The following is a 21,790-nucleotide window of genomic DNA, read 5'->3' as shown; positions in this document are numbered from 1 at the left end:
TTCCCATTCACACACAGTTACTTCTGCTCCCAAGGATTTATTCTTGGGCCCCACCTATTTCTCGTCTATCCGTTGCTGCTTGGCATCATCTGAAAACAAAACGTTAGTTTTCACATATACACTGAGACACCCAGCTCTACTGCACCACCAGCATCTCTAAATGGTCCAGTGTAGGGACAGGCCAATTTTGATCTCCTCAGACACGTCAAGTGTGCGTGGAGAAGATGGGTTCTAGGTGATATTAAACGATATGAAGGATGAGACATTTGGCCAACGTGAGGAGTGAGTTTTTAAAATCAGATGGGCACTGAAAGGGATTCATGACCACAGGAAGCAAATGTAAATTTGATTATCCTGAGCCTCAATGGTACTTGCCTCCTGTGCAAGTGGATCATCCTGGCCTCCCTGTTCTGCCCTTTCTCCACATCAGATGAGGAATAATGCTCATCCATATCCTCCTGACACAAGGCCTCCCCCTTCTGTAGTGCTCAGTTTTTTTCTTTATTCTTCCATGGGAAGAATGCCTATCCCTAATTGCCCTTGCACCGAGTGGCTTGCTAGGCCATTTCAGAGGGCAGTTATCAGTCAACCACATTGCTGTGGGTCTGGTGTCACATGTAGGCCAAACTGGGCAAAAATGGCAGATTTCCTTCCCTAAAGGACATCAGTGAACCAGATCGGTTTTTATGACAAATCGACAATAGTTGTTATGGTCACCAATACTGAGACTAGCTTTATACTTCAGATTTAGTAATTGAATTTAAATTTCTACCAGCTGTCATGGGGTTTAGCCTGGGCCATCAAGATTACGAGCCCGGTGATATTGGCACTACGCCACCATCTCCCCCAAGGCTGAGCAGAGCATAGCAGACCACGACGATGAGACCCTCACTGCGGCATAGCAGGGCTCTTGCAGAACATTCGAGGCAATGGAATCTCATCACGCGGAGGCCAGAGGCCTGCTCTATGATTGCTCGGGTTGACCCACAGCAGGTGTTGTGCCTTTCCTTGGCTCAGTCTGAGGGTTCCTCATCAGCGTCAGCAGCCATGCCTTCAGAGGGCAACCCATGACCCAGAGGATTATGTTCAGGGACTGGAACAGCATGGCAACTGGGACTAACAAACTATGTATGTGGCATGACAGATCCCAGGAAACTGGGCACACAACTGCAGGGCGTGTTTTCGGTGGTTGCAGACCAGTTGAATGTTAATGCAATGGAATCCCTTCCTGTTTATGAAGCTCACTGGCTAAGGGAGCCTTGATGGTCACAAGGGCGCACTGGATGACACCTTGCATCTGGTGAAATCCTGCGATTGCCCCAAAGCCAATGGACCGCTAGGTTTCAGTCCATTAGCACAGTGTCACTGGTCCTTTTAAACAAGACATCTGTTACCTCCTTGATGCAGCAAAAGGCTGCTGCCTGGGAGGCCCCACACGTAGTCTCAGTGAATCCCTGGGAAGTGCCTGATGCGTAAAAAACATTATTTCAACAGTTATCTTCGGAGCCAGTGTCCACTGAGGCCAATGCATTACAGCTCAACCTGAGGCATGGCACGCAAGTCGGTGATGGCCTCACTTGACAGCCATAGTCTTCACCGACACCGTCACTCCGACAACTGCAGGTAGTTTAGATGAGTCTGTATACTCTCGACCATAGTTGGGCCCTTCATGGCACAGCCACCTGCTGGCTGGCCTCTATGCACATTTTTGGGGCTTGCCAGTCAGAGGCTGGCTCTTTTGCTGCTTTCTGCTGCTGTTGCAGTGGTGCCTCCAGAACCAGGTTCTGCCTCCACATTGTTCCTCTTCCATTCAGAGTACAGGAAGACAGAATGCATAAGTTCCGTGGCCATTGGTCTCTCCCTTTCTCAGTGTGCTGCCTTCGAAGTTGACCTTCTCTTTGACCCAGCAGCAATGACCCTCTGCATGCATTGCCAAGAGGAGACCATCACAAGCTGCTCCCACTGCTCCTATGAGCCGAAGAAGAGACTACTGAGCTCCCACTCGTGTAAGTCCAACAGCAAACTGCTGTTCCCCTCGTAGAGGCCTGCTGCTACAACCCAGCAAAGGCTTCCTCTCTTCCACCACATATGGACAATGAATGAAGACAGCCATACCGGAGCAGGCTTCCAATGGCGGACCCGAGGCCTTGCCTCAGTTCCACCGACTTTAAGCAGTCAGGGATCTGACTGCCCATGATCCCTACTAGCCGCTCAGGGAATTCTAAACCCTGCATGAAATCGTAAACAATAGCAAGTCTATGAGGCCAATTACCTTGTCAACGAGCTCAACTGTCTCGTAACGGTGCCTCGGAGGTTTCCATCGTTGGCAAAATGCAGAACCAACATCACGTCATCCAGGTTCTGGATTGGTGCATGAATGAATGACTAATGGCTGCTACCAGGAAATGAGGCATAGACCTGCACTGTCTACTGCTGTGGTTGGAAACTAGCTGGATGTAGCATCCCATTCTGTTCAGGAAGATGTTAGGCTGATGATGGGGAACTTTAAGGCCAACATGAGTATAGACTCTGCCCCTTGGACCCTGGACAAGCCTGCAATGCATGAAAAGCCCAGTGCTCTCATCCCATTTGCTTGGTCTATTGGTCCAAGGAGAAGTGTCTGTTCCTCCAGCAGGCGCACAACAGCTTTGTCATTTGATGCTGGAGTAAACAGCAAACTGCAAGATGTCACTCATGCTGTTAAGTTTAATTTATATTTTGTGTTTGGGTGTTCAGATGGAGCTGGATGCCAGAAAATCTGGGGCCCTGTTTGTATACATACATTTTTAATGAGGTTTTACAACTCTTAAAGTGAAGTGAAGAGATGGGTTACCAAGGGGTTATAGTTTAATGAAGTTAAAAAAAAGTAGAAAAAAACTGAGCTTTTGCCTAGCGACAGGGAAACACAGAAGGACAGTCAGTTAGTGTGTGTAACCAAGTGGAGGCAGAAGGTCTAAACTCGCTAAGAAATTCTGCAGGCCTGCTGGGGAACAGAGTTTAGGGAAGTTTAAGTAACAATGAGTTTAGATTGCGGTTTTTGGGTGTCTCAGGGAGAGATACAGGCTGAAGAAAAGCAGCTGGTGAATGTTCAGCAGTCTGCCGGAAAAAAAAAAACTGTTTGAAACTGAGCTAACCCAAGCAAGAAACCTTGGTGCTGAGATAATGGTAAATCTTCCACTGGGGTTGTGTGTCTGTAAGGGTTGCTGGGTTAAAGGGAATAGTATGCGTTTGAATTAATTTTCTGGTATCTGTTTTGAAATTTTCCAACTTTTTTATCTAATGTAATATAGTTCATTTTTGTGTAATAAATGTTTTATTTTGTGTTAACAGTATACTGAGAGACTCTTACGAATGTGTTTAGTAACTGACTTCCATGATTTCAAAATAAAAACAAAGTTTGGATCTACCAAGCCAGGTTTCACTCTGGGATCTAACTTGTTCAGTATTAACATCAGGTGGGATCATAATGTCACCTGCTGCAACCCAGAATACCCTTGTGGAGTAAAAACACAAGGGCTATCCTCTCCATGTCCTGGTATAGAGTTACAGTTATAGCTGCTGTAAGAATCCTGGGGGATCCTTGCTTTGAGTTTTCTTGCTAATTAGCACTAAATTAAATTGGATGACTGACTGTACATTTATTTATAATTTTGTTACACTTACCCTGTTTTTATTCCTGTTGTGATTTGCTCTGGGCACGGATGGTTGACAGGTAACAAGATGGAATATTGTGGTTTGAACCTTTACTGACCAAATGTTTCATCGATCCAAAAAGTGTAAAAGGGGACAAACTTCAGTAGCAATCCATCAAGACATCTGTTCTCAGCTTTGTTATGAGAGAATGGGGAGATAAACAGCTCCAAGAGGACAGAGAAACAACAGTGCCTTGAATCCTAGACAAGACACATGGGTGTTAAGGCCAACATGTTCTCACTCCTTGGCAAAGGAATGCCAACTCCCTGTACTGGGGATGGAGCAAAGGAAGCCAATTGCTTGCAAATTTGTCATGACTTGGACAGCACAGATGGTTTAATGCAAGTCTTTATAATTGTTCAATTCAAATGACAGCTCGGCAATGATCGGGTTAAATCAGCCTCCAAAGACTTCGCAATGTAAAAAAGTACAAGAAGGGATTCTCCAAGCACCAAGATTTGTAGAGGTTTTGCATATTGCATTGACTGGTGGCATCTGGGACAGAACAGGCATTGTTTATATGGAGATTGTGCTTCTACCCAGAGCATAATGGTAACGCTGTTGCACTTTGATGTACTGCTCCAGCATTAGCATGCATCAGGTCTTATTTATACTGAATAAAATGTAACCACTATCACTAAAAAGGGCCATCACTTGGAATCATTTCAGAGTTTGGGAAAAGGAGTTAAAAGGTTAATTGACTCAGTTATGGACAGGGGAGAGGGGCAAACTGAACTCCTTTATTTTACTTGCCATCTGTCCATAAGCAGAGGTGTTTTAATTTTGAAATAGACTGCAGTGTGTTTTCCCAAACACTCTGCTTGTGATGTCAATTTTAAAGTGATTCGCAGCAAACTCTCTTTCAGGTCAAACCAGAAGTATTGCTTAGCCATACATTCAAACCCAGGATAGGTTGTCAAAACTACATACACACACAAGCACAAATGGGGATAAGAAAGGAAAGAGTTTTATAACTAGGAATAACTTGGAACAAAAAAAGGTAGGGATATTAATTCATGTGAATGTTTGAGTCCAGGATGCCAAAGTCCACTGAGGGTCCCTTCACGTAGGAGTTAAAGGTCAGGCAGGTTCAGCTAGCTAAAAGCAAGGGTTGCTGAATTCCTTCAAAGTTGGTGATGATGCAGCAAGATGGAGTTGGTCCACTCTACAGGCAATGGCAGGAATCTTGCAGAGAACCAAGCTTCGAGGAGGTTTAAACTTGAAGTAGGCTTTATCATCAGCATGGAGACCTGCTTTGGTGTTGACAGGCTGGATGCTAACAGCAGACTGTCCTGAAAGTCCAGGAACATGACATTAAAACTTTCCAAAGGCCATAGAAGCTTAGATCATGTGGCGTTGCCCATAATGAGTCATCTTCAGGTTATCAGTTTCTATGCCTCTGGTCAAAATCCATTGCTCACCTTAGGAGGTAGATGGTGGTTATGAGCACCTCTGCAGGTATAATGAGTTTTGATAGTTCTATCTGTTATAAGTCCAGGCTGGGGAGACAGGCCATCTGCTGCTCCCTTGTTTCCTTGATTACAATGGATGCACACAATGATAGGTGTGAGATTCTACAAGGATTGTCCTGTAATTACTATTGGAAGTTTCCACAACTGTAGCCAACTTGCAAATCATGTGACCTGTAGCAGCCATGCTTTTGGTCCAGCAAAGTCCATTATTAAATAAGCAGAAAGTAAGGTTTAATTTAAGCAGTTCATGGTCTCTTTTCTGTCTTATGGACATGACAATTCCCTGAATCTCAAATTCCAATACTGCAGCAAGTAACGGATCACTGTTACAGTGAAACGCAGGTGTCTCACACAGGTTTTCTTGGTCAGGTTAAGAAATGAAAGTTATTCCCTGAAGACATATTGTGGGTAGGCATTCCTGCGCAGTACCCTCTTCCCTCTCCTCCCAGCTGAGCCTATCTTGTGCTGTCTTTCAGGCAAGAGCCAACTTACTAGTAGTCTGCTCAATCTGATTTCCAGTGAACCGTCATTTAGTTGGCCACAACTCCTGCTGGAAACAGGAGGGAGCCTAATGAATATCTGCAAATCGATGTCAAATAAACTTTGTAAAGACCACTGATACTATTTTTTTTTATATCTCTGCAGGCATGGCTACTGGCATTTTCTAACCCCATCCATAAACCATGGGTAACAGAAGTCAGATGACAGTCAATTCAAGCCAAATTTAAAGGAATCTGCAGCTTCCCTCCCACAACTGCTGGTTAAACTAACCAAGATCTGGCCCATTTATAACCGAATTTTGCATCAGGGCCCTACAATCTGTGTAGGACCCTGAATTGCATAGTAAAGCAGCTTTACACCCAACTATAGCATTAACTGAACCTGAGGTGTCAATGGGATGGCCAAGCTGCAGAAGCTCCCTGGGCAACAGGGCAATGCATTCAGCAATTACTGGTGCAGTGAAAGCAATTTTCCTTGAAAGGCTGGGCCCCTGCAGTCTGCATCTTTGTCCCTTTCGAGCGCACTAGGATGCAAGCTTCCGCTCTGGTGAGCTGTTTTCTAGGCTGTGCTTTCTACTGCTTTTGCAGTCGCTCACTTGTGCTTGGCCAATCATCCAGTACAGACCCCATTCGTTCACGATCCATACCAATTTCTATGTGAAGTAAGAGTGCACACTCTGTTTAGGGAGCTGTAGGTTACCTTTAAGTAGTAGTCTATGCAGACTGGATTTCCTGCACTCCCAACTGGTGTGTGGCCTGTAAGGAGTACAATTAAGTTGGCAGCTTGTTGATTATATTTAAATGACATCTAAACATGAAAATTGCTCAGCCCTACCACTTCAACTGGAATAGACACCTGCCCTATTATCCACCTGATCTACAACATACTTGAAAATCAACCTCGGAATATTTTGATACAACAACAATTTCAACAGTATTCCAAGTGTGCATACAATTTACCACAAAATGATAGATCTCAAATGCAATAGAGCATAGACAGGGAGGGGAAAAAAAGTGCTATTCTGTGCCCTAATTCTCAGCTTTGCTTTTAAACTATTAAAAGAAACACATGTAGATACAAACAATTACTTGTGTACAAACTAAAGATACAACCAGTTTTGAAAGATAATCTGATTAAACAAGGATACATTAGTCTATTCTTTAACTCCTAGATTGACCAATTATAAAATGGAATCATTTGCAGACTACAAAATATTAAATGAATAAAAGGGAGAGGAGAGAAATTCTTACCTCTATTCTCACTTGAAACTTAATTTAATACTCAACTCTACATTCACATTTAAAATTTACGTTACAGGTATACTGTCTCAAAAACCAGAAACCTTGAGACCAAGTCATGCCAGATCTTGGATCTTATTGGTTTTTAGATTGAACAGTTCAAGCCAGGTCAGGTCGGGCAGATCAGGCCAAGTCAGTTCAGATTGGGTCAAGAGTTGCTTGGACCAACCAGACCAGGGGAGAAGACCGGTGTGTGAAGCCAATAACTAGCCTAGTGCACCAGCGTGCCAATGCAACACCTCACCAAACAAGCCAGAAAATTACATTAGTCAGTTAATAAGAATCAAAATTCATGAATAGGAAATTATAAAATGACCGTTTTCAGACAGCCAGATTTGAGGCACTGTACCTGTATTCAATTCTTTCCTTGGTCTAAAAATCTGAAACATATTTCCATTTAACTTTTTCCCTCCAATTAAAACAAAATTTTAAAATTTCCCTTTCTTCCATTTTTAATTTGCAAGTTGCTTGCTACCATTTTTCCATCTTCAACTTAAAGTTTAGTGCATTGAGAATGTCAATTATCTGCATTTCTGACTTAATAACTAATAGAAAGCACAACTTCCATGAATGAATTGCTAGATAAATCAGTTTGTACCTTTCATGCTGGAAAGCATTTTACTCTTATGCGCTTTTCCACTTTATGACTTTGAATAGGATAAGTTAAACTCATGTATGCCTAGCAAGGTCAGGAGGCTATCACAGAACTCTAACTTACAATATTCAGACAGTCAAGCATTTAACTAATTGAAGTTCCGATCCAATGCTCAAAACAAATTAATTAGTATCTTGATTCGTTAACCAACTTTTTCACATCAATCAATATTCCTGAGTGTTCATAGCTTCCATGAACCTCAAATCCTGCTTTATCATGCTCCCGTCGAAACTGTAGTAATCACCAAACTTCACCACAATAACTTTGCCTTATACTCATGGAAAAAAAACAGTTTTCACGTCAAGACCAAGATGCCAGTGAGCCAAAACTCTCATCCATATGCAAGCTGTGAATGTGGTAATAATATGGAATTGGCAAAGACCCTTTAGGAAGGGCTATCGATCATACAGGTGGGTAAACCTATGGCTGATGGGGTTTAGTGTGGAAAAGCACGAGACCGTTTACTTTGGGCTCAAGAATGATAAATCCTACTATTTTCTAAATGGTGAGAAGCTGGGAACTGTAGAGGAGCAAGGAGATTTGAAAGTTCAAATACACAAATCATTTAATATTAATAGATGAATACAAAAAGCAAAAAATAATAATGGAGCAATGGCCTTTATCTTAAGAGGGCTGGAATACAAAAGAAAGGATGTTATACTTCAGTTACATACAGCCTTTATCAAGTCACATTTGGAGTACTGTTTTTGGGCACCACACCTTAGGGTACTTATATTGGCCTTGGAGGAGGTTCAGTACAGGTTGACCAGAATAATACCAGGCTTTTCACACAAATGGTAGTAGAAATCTGGAATTATTTCCCTCAGTGGATGCTAGAACTATTGCAGTTTTCATGCCCAAGAACTACAAATTTTTGTTAAGCATTGGTACCTAAGGACATAGAGCAAGTTGGATAAATAAAGTGGAGGCACAAATTAGTCATGATTTAACTGAATGGCAGAGAAGGTTTGAGGGACTAAGTGGCCTACTCCTGATGCTATATTCATAATTATGGCATATAATGCAAAGATCACAACATACTCACTCCTGTGTCTCTCAAAAGACTTCACGTACACAACACCAAATGAGGGATTAAAACTAATTGATTTACTTGAGGATATTACACAGAGGCACTAAATACATTACTTATAAAACAAAGGTCAAAACAGTTCAGATGGTTAGAAATGCTCTTTGAAAATAACTATGTAGTTCAATAACTGACAGGAATTTTGCTTTAATGTCTTTTGTAAACTTCCATAATGCAATATTAAATTTAGATGACTACATGACCACAGACTCTATGCAGAACTTTGTCTAACAAATCAAACCTGTCTTTATGCCTTGGGAATCCTTAAACATTACAGGCATGCATTGCAAATCTGCAAACAGCCCAAGAGCACAAAAAACTCACCTTGTGGGAAAGGGAGTTAGTTAGGATGTAACAATATTCTTGCAAAAAAATCCCTATTAATTGAATTTGTCTATTCCATCGTCTGTTAATGTGCTAACATTACAAATAATCAAAAAGTCATCAAGCACTTTAGACTGACTTAATTTCCAAAGCAGAGCTGTAATGCAAATGACAGACAGGACAGATATCTGATTGCCAGTTGTTTCTGCAATCAGTTGCAAATATTGATATTTGCCACAGGAAATATGCGTTCTGTCCAGATTTACCTTTTAAATCACATTTACTTTGCCATATAACATCATGTGATTGTAATACAAATACATAATGAAGAACCTACCTGAGAGGGGGGTTCGGCCCAGGACAAGGACATTTGGAAGAGACATCACAATTAGCTGTTGTAGTGTCTCCTGTAAGTTTTAAGAGAAGTTTTAATCCATATAATACTAACAATAAGTAAATGGAAACAATAAAAAAACAAGCGAACAAGATGGTTTTCTAGAACAGTATGTTGAGGAACCAACTAGGGAGCAGGCTATTTTTCAGCTAATATTATGCAATGAAAAAGGACTAATTAATAATCTCACAGAAGAACCTTTGGGGAAGAGTGGTCATAACGTGATGAAATTTTACATTAAGCTTGAAAATGATCTGGTTCACTCCAAAACTAAGGTCTTAAAGATAAACAAGAGAAGGTACGAGGGGCAGGTTGGCTGTGGTGGATTGGGAAAATAAATTAAAAGGTATGACAGTAGACAGGCAAGGGCTAGTATTTAAAGAATTAATACATGCTTTACAACAAATATACATTCGAGGCACTGAAGCCCAACAGGTAAAAGTGAGTCAACTGTGGCTAACAAAGAAAGTTAAAGTATGTATTAAGTCAAAGGAAGAGGCTTATAAAGTCGTCAAAAAAAGTAGTAAGCCTGAGGATTAGGCGCATTTTAGAATTCAGCGAAGGAGGCCAAGAAACTGATAAAGAAAGAGAGTATGGAATGTGATTGTAAACTAGCAAAAAACAAAAACAAATTGTAAAAACTTATATAGGTATGTAAAAAGGAAAGAATTAGCAAAGGCAGATGTGGGTCCATTACAGGCAGAGACAGGAGAATTTATAATGGAGAATAAGGAAAGCATAGAGAAGTTAAATAATTACTTTGTGCATCTTCCTTTGTAAAGACAGACAAGAAATATCTCAGAAATAATAGAGAACCAGGGGAATAGCAGTAGTGAGGATCTGAAAGAAATTAGTATAGCAAAAAAAAAAATAGCACTGGAGAAATTAATGAGACTGAAAGTTGATAAATCCCCAGGACATCTCAGTGTTGCAACAGGTGCCTACCAGAAAGAGTGGATGTATTGATAGTCATCTTTCAAAATTCTAGAGATTCTGGAATGGTGCCTGCAGATTGGAAGGTTGCAAATGCAACCCCACCATTTAAGAAAAAAGGGGGAAAGAAAACCTGGAACTACATATCTGTCAGCCTGACATCAGTAGTAGGGAAAATACTATAATCTATTATAAAGGGTTGTCAAGAAGATATATTAATTCTGAACATTATTGGAATTTATTATAAAATAGAGTAATAGTGGGATGTGTCTTAATTAAATTAGTCTGGGTGCTTAGATCTAAGCAGAAGTTTGGTCTGAAATGTTAATTAGGTAAACATCGGGAAGTTTAGAAACATAGGTGTCAAGGGAACATTTACACTTTTAAATAAATCAGACTAGATTGTTTTCAAAGGAGGGATGAAATGTGTCACCTAGCCAAGTGAAGTTCAGAAACAGTATGGTTATTTTGCCCAAAGATTACTGGTAAAACTTAGTGCAATGAGAGAGAGTTTTATTATCAGGGAGATAAAATCCAAAGACATAGTGAAACAATGGGTGTTTGCATTAAAAGAGGAAGATACATATAAAGAAGAGAAGAAAAAAGTAAAAACAAAAAACTGCGGATGCTGGAAATCCAAAACAAAAACAGAATTACCTGGAAAAACTCAGCAGGTCTGGCAGCATCGGTTGAGAAGAAAAGAGCTGACGTTTCGAGTCCTCATGACCCTTCAGCAGAACTAAGTGAATATTAGGAGAGGGGTGAAATATAAGCTGGTTTAAGGTTGGGGGGAGGTGGGGAAAGAGAAGTGGAGGCGGGTGGTGTGGTTGTAGGGACAAGCAAGCAGTGATGGGAGCAGATAATCAAAAGATGTCACAAACAAAAGAACAAAGGAACACAGAGGTGTTGAAATTGGTGATATTATCTAAACAAATGTGCTAATTAAGAATGGATGGTAGGGCACACAAGGTATAGCTCTAGTGGGGGTTGGGGGGCATAAAAGATTTAAAAATAATGGAAATAGGTGGGAAAAGAAAAATCTATATAATTTATTGGAAAAAACAAAAGGAAGGGGGAAGAAACAGAAAGCGGGTGGAGATGGAGGAGGGAGGTCAAGAGCTAAAGTTGTTGAATTCAATATTCAGTCCGGAAGGCTGTAAAGTGCCTAGTCGGAAGATGAGGTGCTGTTCCTCCAGTTTGCGTTGGGCTTCACTGGAACAATGCAGCAAGCCAAGGACAGACATGTGGGCAAGAGAGCAGGGTGGAGTGTTAAAATGGCAAGCGACAAGGAGGTTTGGGTCATTCTTGCGGACGGACCGCAGGTGTTCTGCAAAGCGGTCGCCCAGTTTACGTTTGGTCTCTCCAATGTAGAGGAGACCACATTGGGAGCAACGAATGCAGTAGACTACGTTGGGGGAAATGCAAGTGAAATACTGCTTCACTTGAAAGGAGTGTTTGGGCCCTTGGACAGTGAGGAGAGAGGAAGTGAAGGGGCAGGTGTTGCATCTTTTGCGTGGGCATGGGGAGATGCCATAGGTGGGGGTTGAGGAGTAGGGGATGATGGAGGAGTGGACCAGGGTGTCCCGGAGGGGACGATCGCTACGAAATGCTGCCAGGGGGGTGAAGGGAAGATGTGTTTGGTGATGTGTTCCCTTGACATGCTGGAGTTGGCGGAAATGGCGGAGGATGATCCTTTGAATGCGGAGGCTGGTGGGGTGATAAGTGAGGACAAGGGGGACCCTATCATGTTTCTGGGAGGGAGGAGAAGGCGTGAGGGCAGATGCGCGGGAGATGGGCCGGACACGGTTTAGGACCCTGTCAACGACCGTGGGTGGAAAACCTCGGTTAAGGAAGAAGGAGGACATGTCAGAGGAACTGTTTTTGAAGATAGCTTCATCAGAACAGATGCGACGGAGGCAAAGGAACTGAGAGAATGGGATGGAGTCCTTACAGGAAGCGGGGTGTGAGGAGCTGTAGTCAAGGTAGCTGTGGGAGTCGGTAGGCTTGTAATGGATATTGGTGGACAGTCTATCACCAGAGATTGAGACAGAGAGGTCAAGGAAGGGAAGGATGGACCACGTGAAAATTGGAAGCAAAATTAATAAATTTTTCCAAGTCCCGACGAGGGCATGAAGCAGCACCGAATCATCGATGTACCGGAGAAAGAGTTGTGGAAGGGGGCCGGAGTAGGACTGGAACAAGGAACGTTCCACATACCCCATAAAGAGCAAGGCATAGCTGGGGCCCATGCAGGTACCCACAGCCATACCTTTTATTTGGAGGAAGTGAGAGGAATTGAAGGAGAAATTGTTCAGTGTAAGAACAAGTTCAGCCAGACGGAGGAGAGTAGTGGTGGATGGGGATTGTTCCGGCTTCTGTTCGAGGAAGAAGCTTAGGGCCCTCAGACCATCCTGGTGGGGGATGGAGGTGTAGAGGGACTGGACGTCCATGGTGAAGAGGAAGCGGTTGGGGCCAGGGAACTGGAAATTGTTGATGTTTCCAGGACTGTCACTGACCTCATCTCCTCTGGAGATCTTCCTCCCACAGCTTCCAACCTGATAGTCGCCTAACCTCAGACAGCCCGCTTCTACCTCCTACCCAAAATCCACAAACAGAACTGTCCCGGTAGACCAATCGTGTCAGCTTGCTCCTGTCCCACGGAACTCATTTCTCATTCTCTTGACTCCCTTCTCTCTCCCCTTGTCCAGTCCCTTCCCACCTACATCTGTGAGTCCTCTGACACCTTACATCACATCAACAATTTCCACATGCTCTCGTCGGGACTTGGAAAAATTTATTAATTTTGCTTCCAATTCCACCCTTCCATCATTTTTACGTGGTCCATCTCCGACACTTCCCTTCCTTGACCTCTCTGTCTCAATCTCTGGTGATAGACTGTCCACCAATATCCATTACAAGCCTACCGACTCCCACAGCTACCTCGACTACAGCTCCTCACACCCCGCTTCCTGTAAGGATTCCATCCCATTCTCTCAGTTCCTTCACCATGTTCTGATGAAACTATCTTCAAAAACAGTTCCTCTGACATGTCCTCCTTCTTCCTTAACCGAGGTTTTCCACCCACGGTCGTTGACAGGGCCCTGAACCGTGTCGAGCCCATCTCCCACGCATCCGCCCTCACGCCTTCTCCTCCCTCCCAGAAACATGATAGGGTCCCCCTTGTCCTCACTTATCACCCCACCAGCCTCTGCATTCAAAGGATCATCCTCCGCCAACTCCAGCATGATGCCACCACCAAACACATCTTCCCTTCACACCCCCGGCAGCATTCCATAGTGATCGTTCCCTCCGGGACACTCTGGTCCACTCCTCCATCACCCCCTACTCCTCAACCCCCACCTATGGCACCTCCCCATGCCCACGCAAAAGATGCAACACCTGCCCCTTCACTTCCTCTCTCCTCACTGTCCAAGGGCCCAAACACTCCTTTCAAGTGAAGCAGCATTTCACTTGCATTTCCACCAACTTAGTCTACTGTATTCGTTGCTCCCAATGTGGTCTCCTCTACATTGGAGAGACCAAACGTAAACTGGACGACCGCTTTGCAGAACACCTGCGGTCTGTCCACAAGAATGACCCAAACCTCCCTGCCACTTGCCATTTTACCACTCCACCCTGCTCTCTTGCCCACATGTCTGTCCTTGGCTTGCTGCATTGTTCCAGTGAAGCCCAACGCAAACTGGAGGAACAGCACCTCATCTTCCGACTAGGCACTTTACAGCCTTCCGGCCTGAATATTGAATTCAACAACTTTAGCTCCTGACCTCCCTCCTCCATCCCCACCCGCTTTCTGTTTCTTCCCCCTTCCTTTTGTTTTTTCTAATAAATTATATAGATTTTTCTTTTCCCACCTATTTCCATTATTTTTAAACCTTTTATGCCCCCCAACCCCACTAGAGCTATACCTTGTGTGGCCTACCATCCATTCTTAATTAGCACATTTGTTTAGATAATATCTCCAACTTCACCACCTCTGTGTTCCTTTGTTCTTTTGTCTGTGACATCTTTTGATTATATGCTCCCATCACTGCTTGCTTGTCCCTACAACCACACCACCCCCCTCCACTTCTCTCCCCCAACCCAACCGCAACCACCCCCCCCCCACCCCCACCCCACACCTTAAACTAGCTTATATTTCATCCCTCTCCTAATATTCACTCAGTTCTGCTGAAGGGTTATGAGGACTCGAAACGTCAACTCTTTTCTTCTCCGCTGATGCTGCCAGACCTGCTGACTTTTTCCAGGTAATTCTGTTTTTGTTAAAGAAGAGAAGACTGTTTGTAAGGGAAGGCATTTTTAAGATCTTACAAGTTTGTGAAAATCCTTCAGCATCCATGCCTCAAGCTGCTGTCTTCAAAAGACTGAAGTTAAGAAAGCTCGCTTGCAATTCGACTTCCTCAGGGTTTTGTGTTTCTTTGCTTGGGTCTTTTATATTCTATGTGCTTTACTATTACCTTAACAAAAGTGTAACTTGAAGTTAAATTGATTAGGGGATTTAAAAGTCATCATAGTATTAATTCGTAGATCTATGTATGTATTTAAAATCATTTCTCTTATGAACAAATGTTTAATCTAATTTTATAAAAGCCTATAAGACTTGGTGGTTTTATTACTATTGAATTCAAGGCATGCACTCAAAATTTATACAAATTGAAAATTAGTTGTGATAGTTGCTTCAAGTTTCCCTCTGGGATTTGAACAGCTCGGCATTTACCATCTAATGTGTCATAACAGGGTGTGATAACTGGACACTTGGAAAATAATGATTTGAGTAGACAGTCAAAATGGATTTATAAAAAGAAAATCATATTTGACAAACATGTTCGAGTTTTTTTTTGAGGATGTTGCTAGCAGAATAAATAAGGGAGAACCAGTGGATTTGGTGTATTTGGATTTTGATAAGGTCCCACAAAAAAAGGTTAGTAAACAAATTAGAGCACATAAGACTGGAGGATGGGGGTAATGTACTGTTATGGTACTGATTGAGGATTGGTTAACGGACAGAGAATGCAGTAGGAATAAGCAGGTCATTCTTATGTTGGCAGGCTGTGACTAGTGGGGTACTGCAAGGATCAGTACTTGGGCCCCAGCTGTTCACAATGTATATCAATGATTTTGGATGTGGGGGCCAAACGTATTTTTTCCAAGTTTGCGGATGACACAAAACTAGGTCAGAACGTATGTTGTGAGGATGACGCAGAGGCTTCCAGGGGATTTGGACAGGCTCAGTGAGTGGGCAAGAACATGGCAGAAGTGTGGAAGTTATCAACTTTGACGGGAGGAACAGAGATGCAGAATATTTCTTAAATAGTGAGAGATTGAGAAGGGTTGATCTAGGGGTGGGGGTGTGTGGACTTATACTCAATAACTTGTGTTATTAAACTGGACTTGTAGGATGCCCTAGGATGGAGAAGGAAAACAACAAATATCAAAATACCATGTTTGCTCTCCTAATTGATTTCTTCAAGCCTCTGGTGTAAGCAAATAGCTTGATGTCAGTAAAAGACAGGATCTGGCACAAATATGATGGTCTGTCTTGACCAAATAGTCCACTGACATTCAAATTACAACCTTCAACAAGCAAGCATGTCAGTTTGACAAGATACTGGAGGGCCACCAGTTCTGATGAAAGTATACCTTCAAATCCATAAAGGTAACAGGAGAATAGTAGAAAAAAAAAGTACATACAAACATACAAATGTATGTTATAAATCAATTATATATGTCTGTTTTATATCTCTCACACACACGTATAATATGAAATAAATACATGAAAATTCGGTCCTAGTTTTTGAAGTAAGTCTATGCTATTGGTTAGAGTCAGGCCAGGTTTCATAAGAAAATAGGCCTGAATGCCATGCTTTCTGACACAGCTTGGGATAATTATGACTTTAGCCCTTCCCGCTTAAAAAAGGTTCATTTTCTATCCAATATCGAGTCTTAGATATAGCACAAGACAGAAACAGACTGCTTTTGCTTTTCTGTTTGCAGATTTGTTTTCTATTTGTTAAGATTCATAAAATATGATCACGAATGTCAAGCAACGGACAGGTGTGCTTGTGGTGCGTCATGTCCGTTAGGAACTGAAGTGATTTCCCAAATGTATTTTACTCCATAACATTACAGCTAGCAGAATAAGTCTTCATCCCATTGATCTGACATAATTGATCCTAGGCCCAGAGATAAAAGATCATTGTGCTAACCCATTATCCCACCTTGCAGCTTTAATGGCCAAAATTTATGTACAGATGCAATTCAGTAAAGTTAATTGTTGGAACGACTGGTGACATTAATCAGTTAACAATTAATGAGTGAAGTTTTTAAAAAAAATCAGGCAAAGCAGAATTCATAATAAGGTGAGCTATTCAGAATTCCAATTTTGCACAAGTGAAGAAAAAATACTTAACTTTTATGGTTTAATTCTACTGACATTCTGCAGGAAGCTAAATGTGTATAAATAATATACCACCCTTTCATTTACCAGGCTGCTTTTGTTTTACAGCAATTTTCTCTCAAAAGAAAATTACATACCCATCATCATTATCCAACAAACCTCTTCCACCCCATAATCTCCACTATCTGATGCCACTAATCTCCCGATTTTCTCCATGTTCTTTCCTCTACAAGCAGTTTAAATCGAATGGAAACACCATTGTTCATTTAACATCAGGTTGCCAGCATCATTAGACAAGCAAAATGGCTAAGCCTGTAATAGAGGCAGCTAAAATGCCACCTACTGAGGTCTTAAAACAGCTGCAGGAGAAGCCAAGTATCACAAATAAGACCCAGAGGTATAGTGAAGCAGAAAAATCATAACTAATTTTTCTGTTTAGCATTAAAGATGCTTAAGTGCTTTGTAGCTACTGTTATCATTGCTCCAGTTTCCAATATCAGTGCTCCAAGCTTAATTTGTATTTTCTTGTAGTGCTGTGTACTTTTTCAGCTTTAAAGGGAATAGTACACAGGTCTGATCCCTGATCCCTTTAATAACTTAATAGATGAATGGAATCATCCTGATAAATAAAACTGGAATTGCGCCAACTTATGGGTTAAGGGCAAAATCTACCATTTGACATAAATTTCAGACTCAAGGTATTTTAATTCCTGGGATTCATTTACGTTCACCAGTTAGCATCCAGTCTGAAATTAGCAGAAAACAGCATACCACTGAACTGCTTTCCACACCATTCCTGTTGAATGAGGGGAGTTAAAGTTTACCCCTATATTTTGACTAGTTTTTTTATGTTTTTGGATCTGTCCAGGCAACAGGTGGATTGCTGCAGATGATGGAAATAGATGGTGTAAAAATAAGGCTGCAGGCAGTTACAATGAAAAAATTGCAAGGGAAGGTTGTCTAGCACAGTTAGAATAGTGTGAATAATTTAAGGACCATCATCATTCAAAGGATATTTGAATAATGATGTATAGCATAGCAGTTGAGTCTTAACTGGGCTCTGAAATGACCCAGCAAGCCACTAAGTTCAATCAAACTGCTACAAAAATGTTGAAGAATAAAAATTGGACAAAGCACCCAGAATCAACCTAAGCACTAGATAGTCAAAAGCATGCCCTTGTAAGTCCTCCTCACTGACATCAGGGGTGCCAAAATTGGAAGGTCTGTTCCACAGGCATGTCAAGCAAAGGCCTGACAGTCATATTCACAGAATTATGCCTTTCAGCCAATGTTGCAGACGCCTCCCTCACCATTCATTGCCATGTCTTACCCCACCAGCAAGACCCAACAGAGGTGAGGGCGCATTGTTATACAGGCAGGAGGAAGTGGCCCTGGGAATTTGATGCTTACGCTGGACCCCAAGAAGTCTCAAGGCATCAAGTCAAAATTGGGCAAGAAAACCTCCTGCTGATTACCATCAGTGTCAGCTGCACCTTAGTTGGTCACACTCAAGCCTGTTGTGGGTTCAAGTCTGACTCCAGGGTGTGAGCACAAAAATCAGCTAACAGTACAGTATCAAGAGAGCGCTACACTGTCAGAGGTACTGATGAGACATGAAACTGTGGCCCTGTCTGCTCTCAAGTGGATTCAAAAAAAAAAACCGCATGGTGCTATTGTGAAAAAGAACTGGAGATTTATCCCCAGTGATCTGGCCAACATTTATCCCTCAATTAACAGCACACAAATACATTATCTAATCATTTTCACAGTACACAGAAGTTCCCACAAACAGCAACAAGTGGCTACTACATTTCCTACATTACAGAAGTGATTGTACTGTTGAATACCACTTGGAAGAAGCACCACAGGCAGCAAAAGCACAGAATTTACTCAGGGTGGGTAACTTTTAACATCACCATGACTGATGAAGCTACTGGAGTCCAGAAGGATGTATCTGTCAAAATGGATTTGTAGCAGGTGGTGAGAACACCAACAAGAGGGAAAAACCTACCTGAACTCATCCTCACCAGTCTACCTGTTGTAAATGCATCCATCCAATAGGAGTGACTATCTCCACAAGGACTATTCTGTAAAGACCCAAATTCACACTGAGGGCATGCTCCATCATGTTGGCATGGCCCTACAACCATGATAAATGGGACAGATTCAAACAGATCTAGCACTTCAAAACTGGCCATTGACGAGGTGCTGCGGGCCATCAGAAGCAACAGAATTGTATTCTACTACAATCTGTAACCTCATGGCCTAACATATCCCTCATTCCATCAAAGCCAACCTTAGTTCAATGAGGAATGTAAGAGCAGAAGCAGCACCAGGGTTACTTTAAAATGAGCTGCCAACCTGGTGAAGCTATAACACAAGACTACAAACATATTAGACAGAAGAAACAACACATGAAAGACAGAGGCAAGCAATCCCACAGCCAACAGATCAGAAGAAGAGTTCTGCAATCCTGCCACATACAGTCACAAATGCTGGATGACAATTAAACAACTAATGAGAGGAGGAAGCTCCACAAACATCCCAGCTTCAATGATGGCAGAACCCAGCACGTCAGCAGAAAAGGTAAGGCTGAAGCATTTGCAAACATCTTCAGCCAAAAGACTCAGGCGGACGATCCATCTCAGTTTCCTTCTGATGTCCCCAGCATTGCAGATGCCAGTTTCCTGCCAATTCAATTCACTCCATGTGATATCAAGTAACAGCTTTAGGCACAGGGTACAGCAAAGGCTATGGGCTACGACAACATCCCAATCGTAGTGCTAGAGACAAATCTCATTTCTAGCCAAGCTGTTGAACCACATGATAAAATTATCAATACCCACAAAAAGTAGGATAAATCCTATATGGCCTGTTACTGCCTCATCATTCTACTTAGTCAACAGCAAAGTGACAGAAGGCATTATCAACAGTAAAATTGAGCAGCATTTCCTCAGCAATAACCTGCTGATTCTCAATTTGGCCAGGATCACTTCGTTCCAGATCTCATTACAGTTTTGGCCCAAACATGGACAAAGAGTTGAATTTCAGAGGTGAGATGAGATGAGATGAGAGTGATTACTCTTGAAAACAAGGCAGTATTGGACCAACTGTGGCAAGAAGGAACCCTAGCAAAATTAAAGTCAATTGGAATCACTGGTTAGAGTCATACCTAGCATAAAGGAAGATAGTTGCAGCTGTTTGAGTCAATCATCTCAGCTCCAGGATACTTGTGCAGGAATTCCTCCAGGCAGTGTCCAAGACAAAACTATCTTCAGCTATTTCATCAAATGGCATTTCCTCCAATAAGGTCAGAAGGACATTCAATGATGACTGCAGGGTGTTCAACTCCTCAAATACTGAAGCAGTCTGTGCTCTCGTGCAGCAAGACAGGGACAATATTCAGGTATGGGCTGATAAATGGCAAGTAACATTTGCACGAATCAAGTGCTAGGCTGTAATTCTCATAATATTATTGCAATGTATTGCAAAAGTAGGTTAATAGTGGTGTTTGGATAGTTAGTTTGTGCGTGTGTGTGTGTGTGACAAATTGAAATGGAGACATCTGGTCTGGAGGCTTTGATTCCTCAAAAGGAAGCTAGGTCTGAAATGCTAAAGAGAATCTAAGGAGAAGAGGCCAAAGGAGAAGAGGCCATGTGTCAGAGAGGAAAGGCATTGTAAGATCTACCAGAAGTGTGAAAAGCCTCCAGTATCTGTGCATTAAGCTGCTGTCTACACAAACCGAAGCTGGGAAACGCCACTTTGAATTCTACTGTCCATGGTATTGTGTTAATTGCCTGGATCTGTTTAAAACCTATTTTTTTTTAAACTATTGCCTTAACAGGAGTGTAACTGGAAGTCAGATTAATTAAGGGTTTTGGGAGTTATTATAGTAGTAATTTGTAGACCTATGTACATGCTTGAAATCTTTTCTTATTAAAGGTTTAACTTAGTTTTCAAAAAATCTTTAAGTCTTGGTGGGCTTGTTACTATTGAATTCAGGATACACATCTCAAAATAAATACAAATTGCAAAACCGTTGCAATAGCAGGATCAGGTTTCCCTTGCGGATTCGATCTGCCTGGCACACATCATTTGTTGCGTCATAACAACAGCTGAGATGCTAATAAGTACATTGCATTGGTGTTTGCCAAGGAAGAAAATGCTTCCCAAGTCCTAGTGAAAGTGAAGGTAGTTGAAACACTGGATGAGCTAGAAGTTGATAAGGAGGAGGGATTAGAAAGGCTGCCTGAACTTGCCAGTTAGCTTAACCTCAGTGGTGGGAAAGCTTTTAGAATAATATCCAGGACAAAAGTAACAGTAACTTGGACCAAATTGGATTAATTAAGAAAAGCCAGCACATATTTATTAAGGCTAAACAGTGTTTAATTAATCATAGAGCTTTTAAAAATGAGGTTGATGAGGGTAATGCGATTGATGTGGTGTACATGGACATCCAAAAGACGTTCGGTAACATGCCACATAACAGGCTCGTCAGCAAAGTTAAGGGACATTGGCAGCGTGGGTATCAAGGTAGTTGAGCAAACGGTTGTTTTTTTGGACCGGAGACAGATATACAACGTGTTCCGAATGGGTCAGCATTTGGACAACTCTTTTTCTTGATCTGTATTAACGACCTAAGGGTGCAACTTCAAAATTTGCAGATAGATCACAATATTTCCAAGTTTTGTGCTATGAGGACGATACTGATAGACTTCAAGGAGGACTTGGGCAGGCTGGTGGAATGGGTGGACACGTGACAGATGCAATTTAATGGGAAGTGTGAAGTGATACATTTTGGCTAGAAGAACGAGGAAAGGCAATATAAGAGGATGGAATTCTAAAAAGGGTGTAGGAGCAGAGGAACTTGGTGTATGTGTACAAAAATCATTGACAGAGCAGGTTGAGAAAGCAGTTAATAAGGCATATAAGAGCCTGGGCTTTATAAACAGAGGTATAGAATACAAAAGCAAGGAAGCTTTGGTGAACCTTTATAAAACACTGGCTTTGCCTCACAT

At 42.0% G+C, this 21,790-nt stretch overlaps 1 protein-coding gene across 7 annotated transcripts in view; it reads right to left on the bottom strand.

Annotated features, from left to right (window-relative positions):
• LOC121292611 (girdin-like) overlaps positions 1–21,790 on the bottom strand; it is a 334,505-nt gene that overhangs the window by 269,753 nt on the left and 42,962 nt on the right. For all 7 annotated transcript variants that reach the window (XM_041214804.1, XM_041214830.1, XM_041214822.1 and 4 more), the window contains exon 4: positions 9,368–9,437. In XM_041214804.1, coding sequence (XP_041070738.1) covers positions 9,368–9,437 — 70 coding nt within the window. The remainder of the gene's footprint in view (positions 1–9,367; positions 9,438–21,790) is intronic.

This window comes from Carcharodon carcharias, chromosome 2 (genome assembly GCF_017639515.1).
Source record: "Carcharodon carcharias isolate sCarCar2 chromosome 2, sCarCar2.pri, whole genome shotgun sequence".
NCBI lineage: Eukaryota > Metazoa > Chordata > Chondrichthyes > Lamniformes > Lamnidae > Carcharodon > Carcharodon carcharias.
Note: the sequence above shows the minus strand (reverse complement) of the source record. Positions and strands in the feature narration are given on the sequence as shown.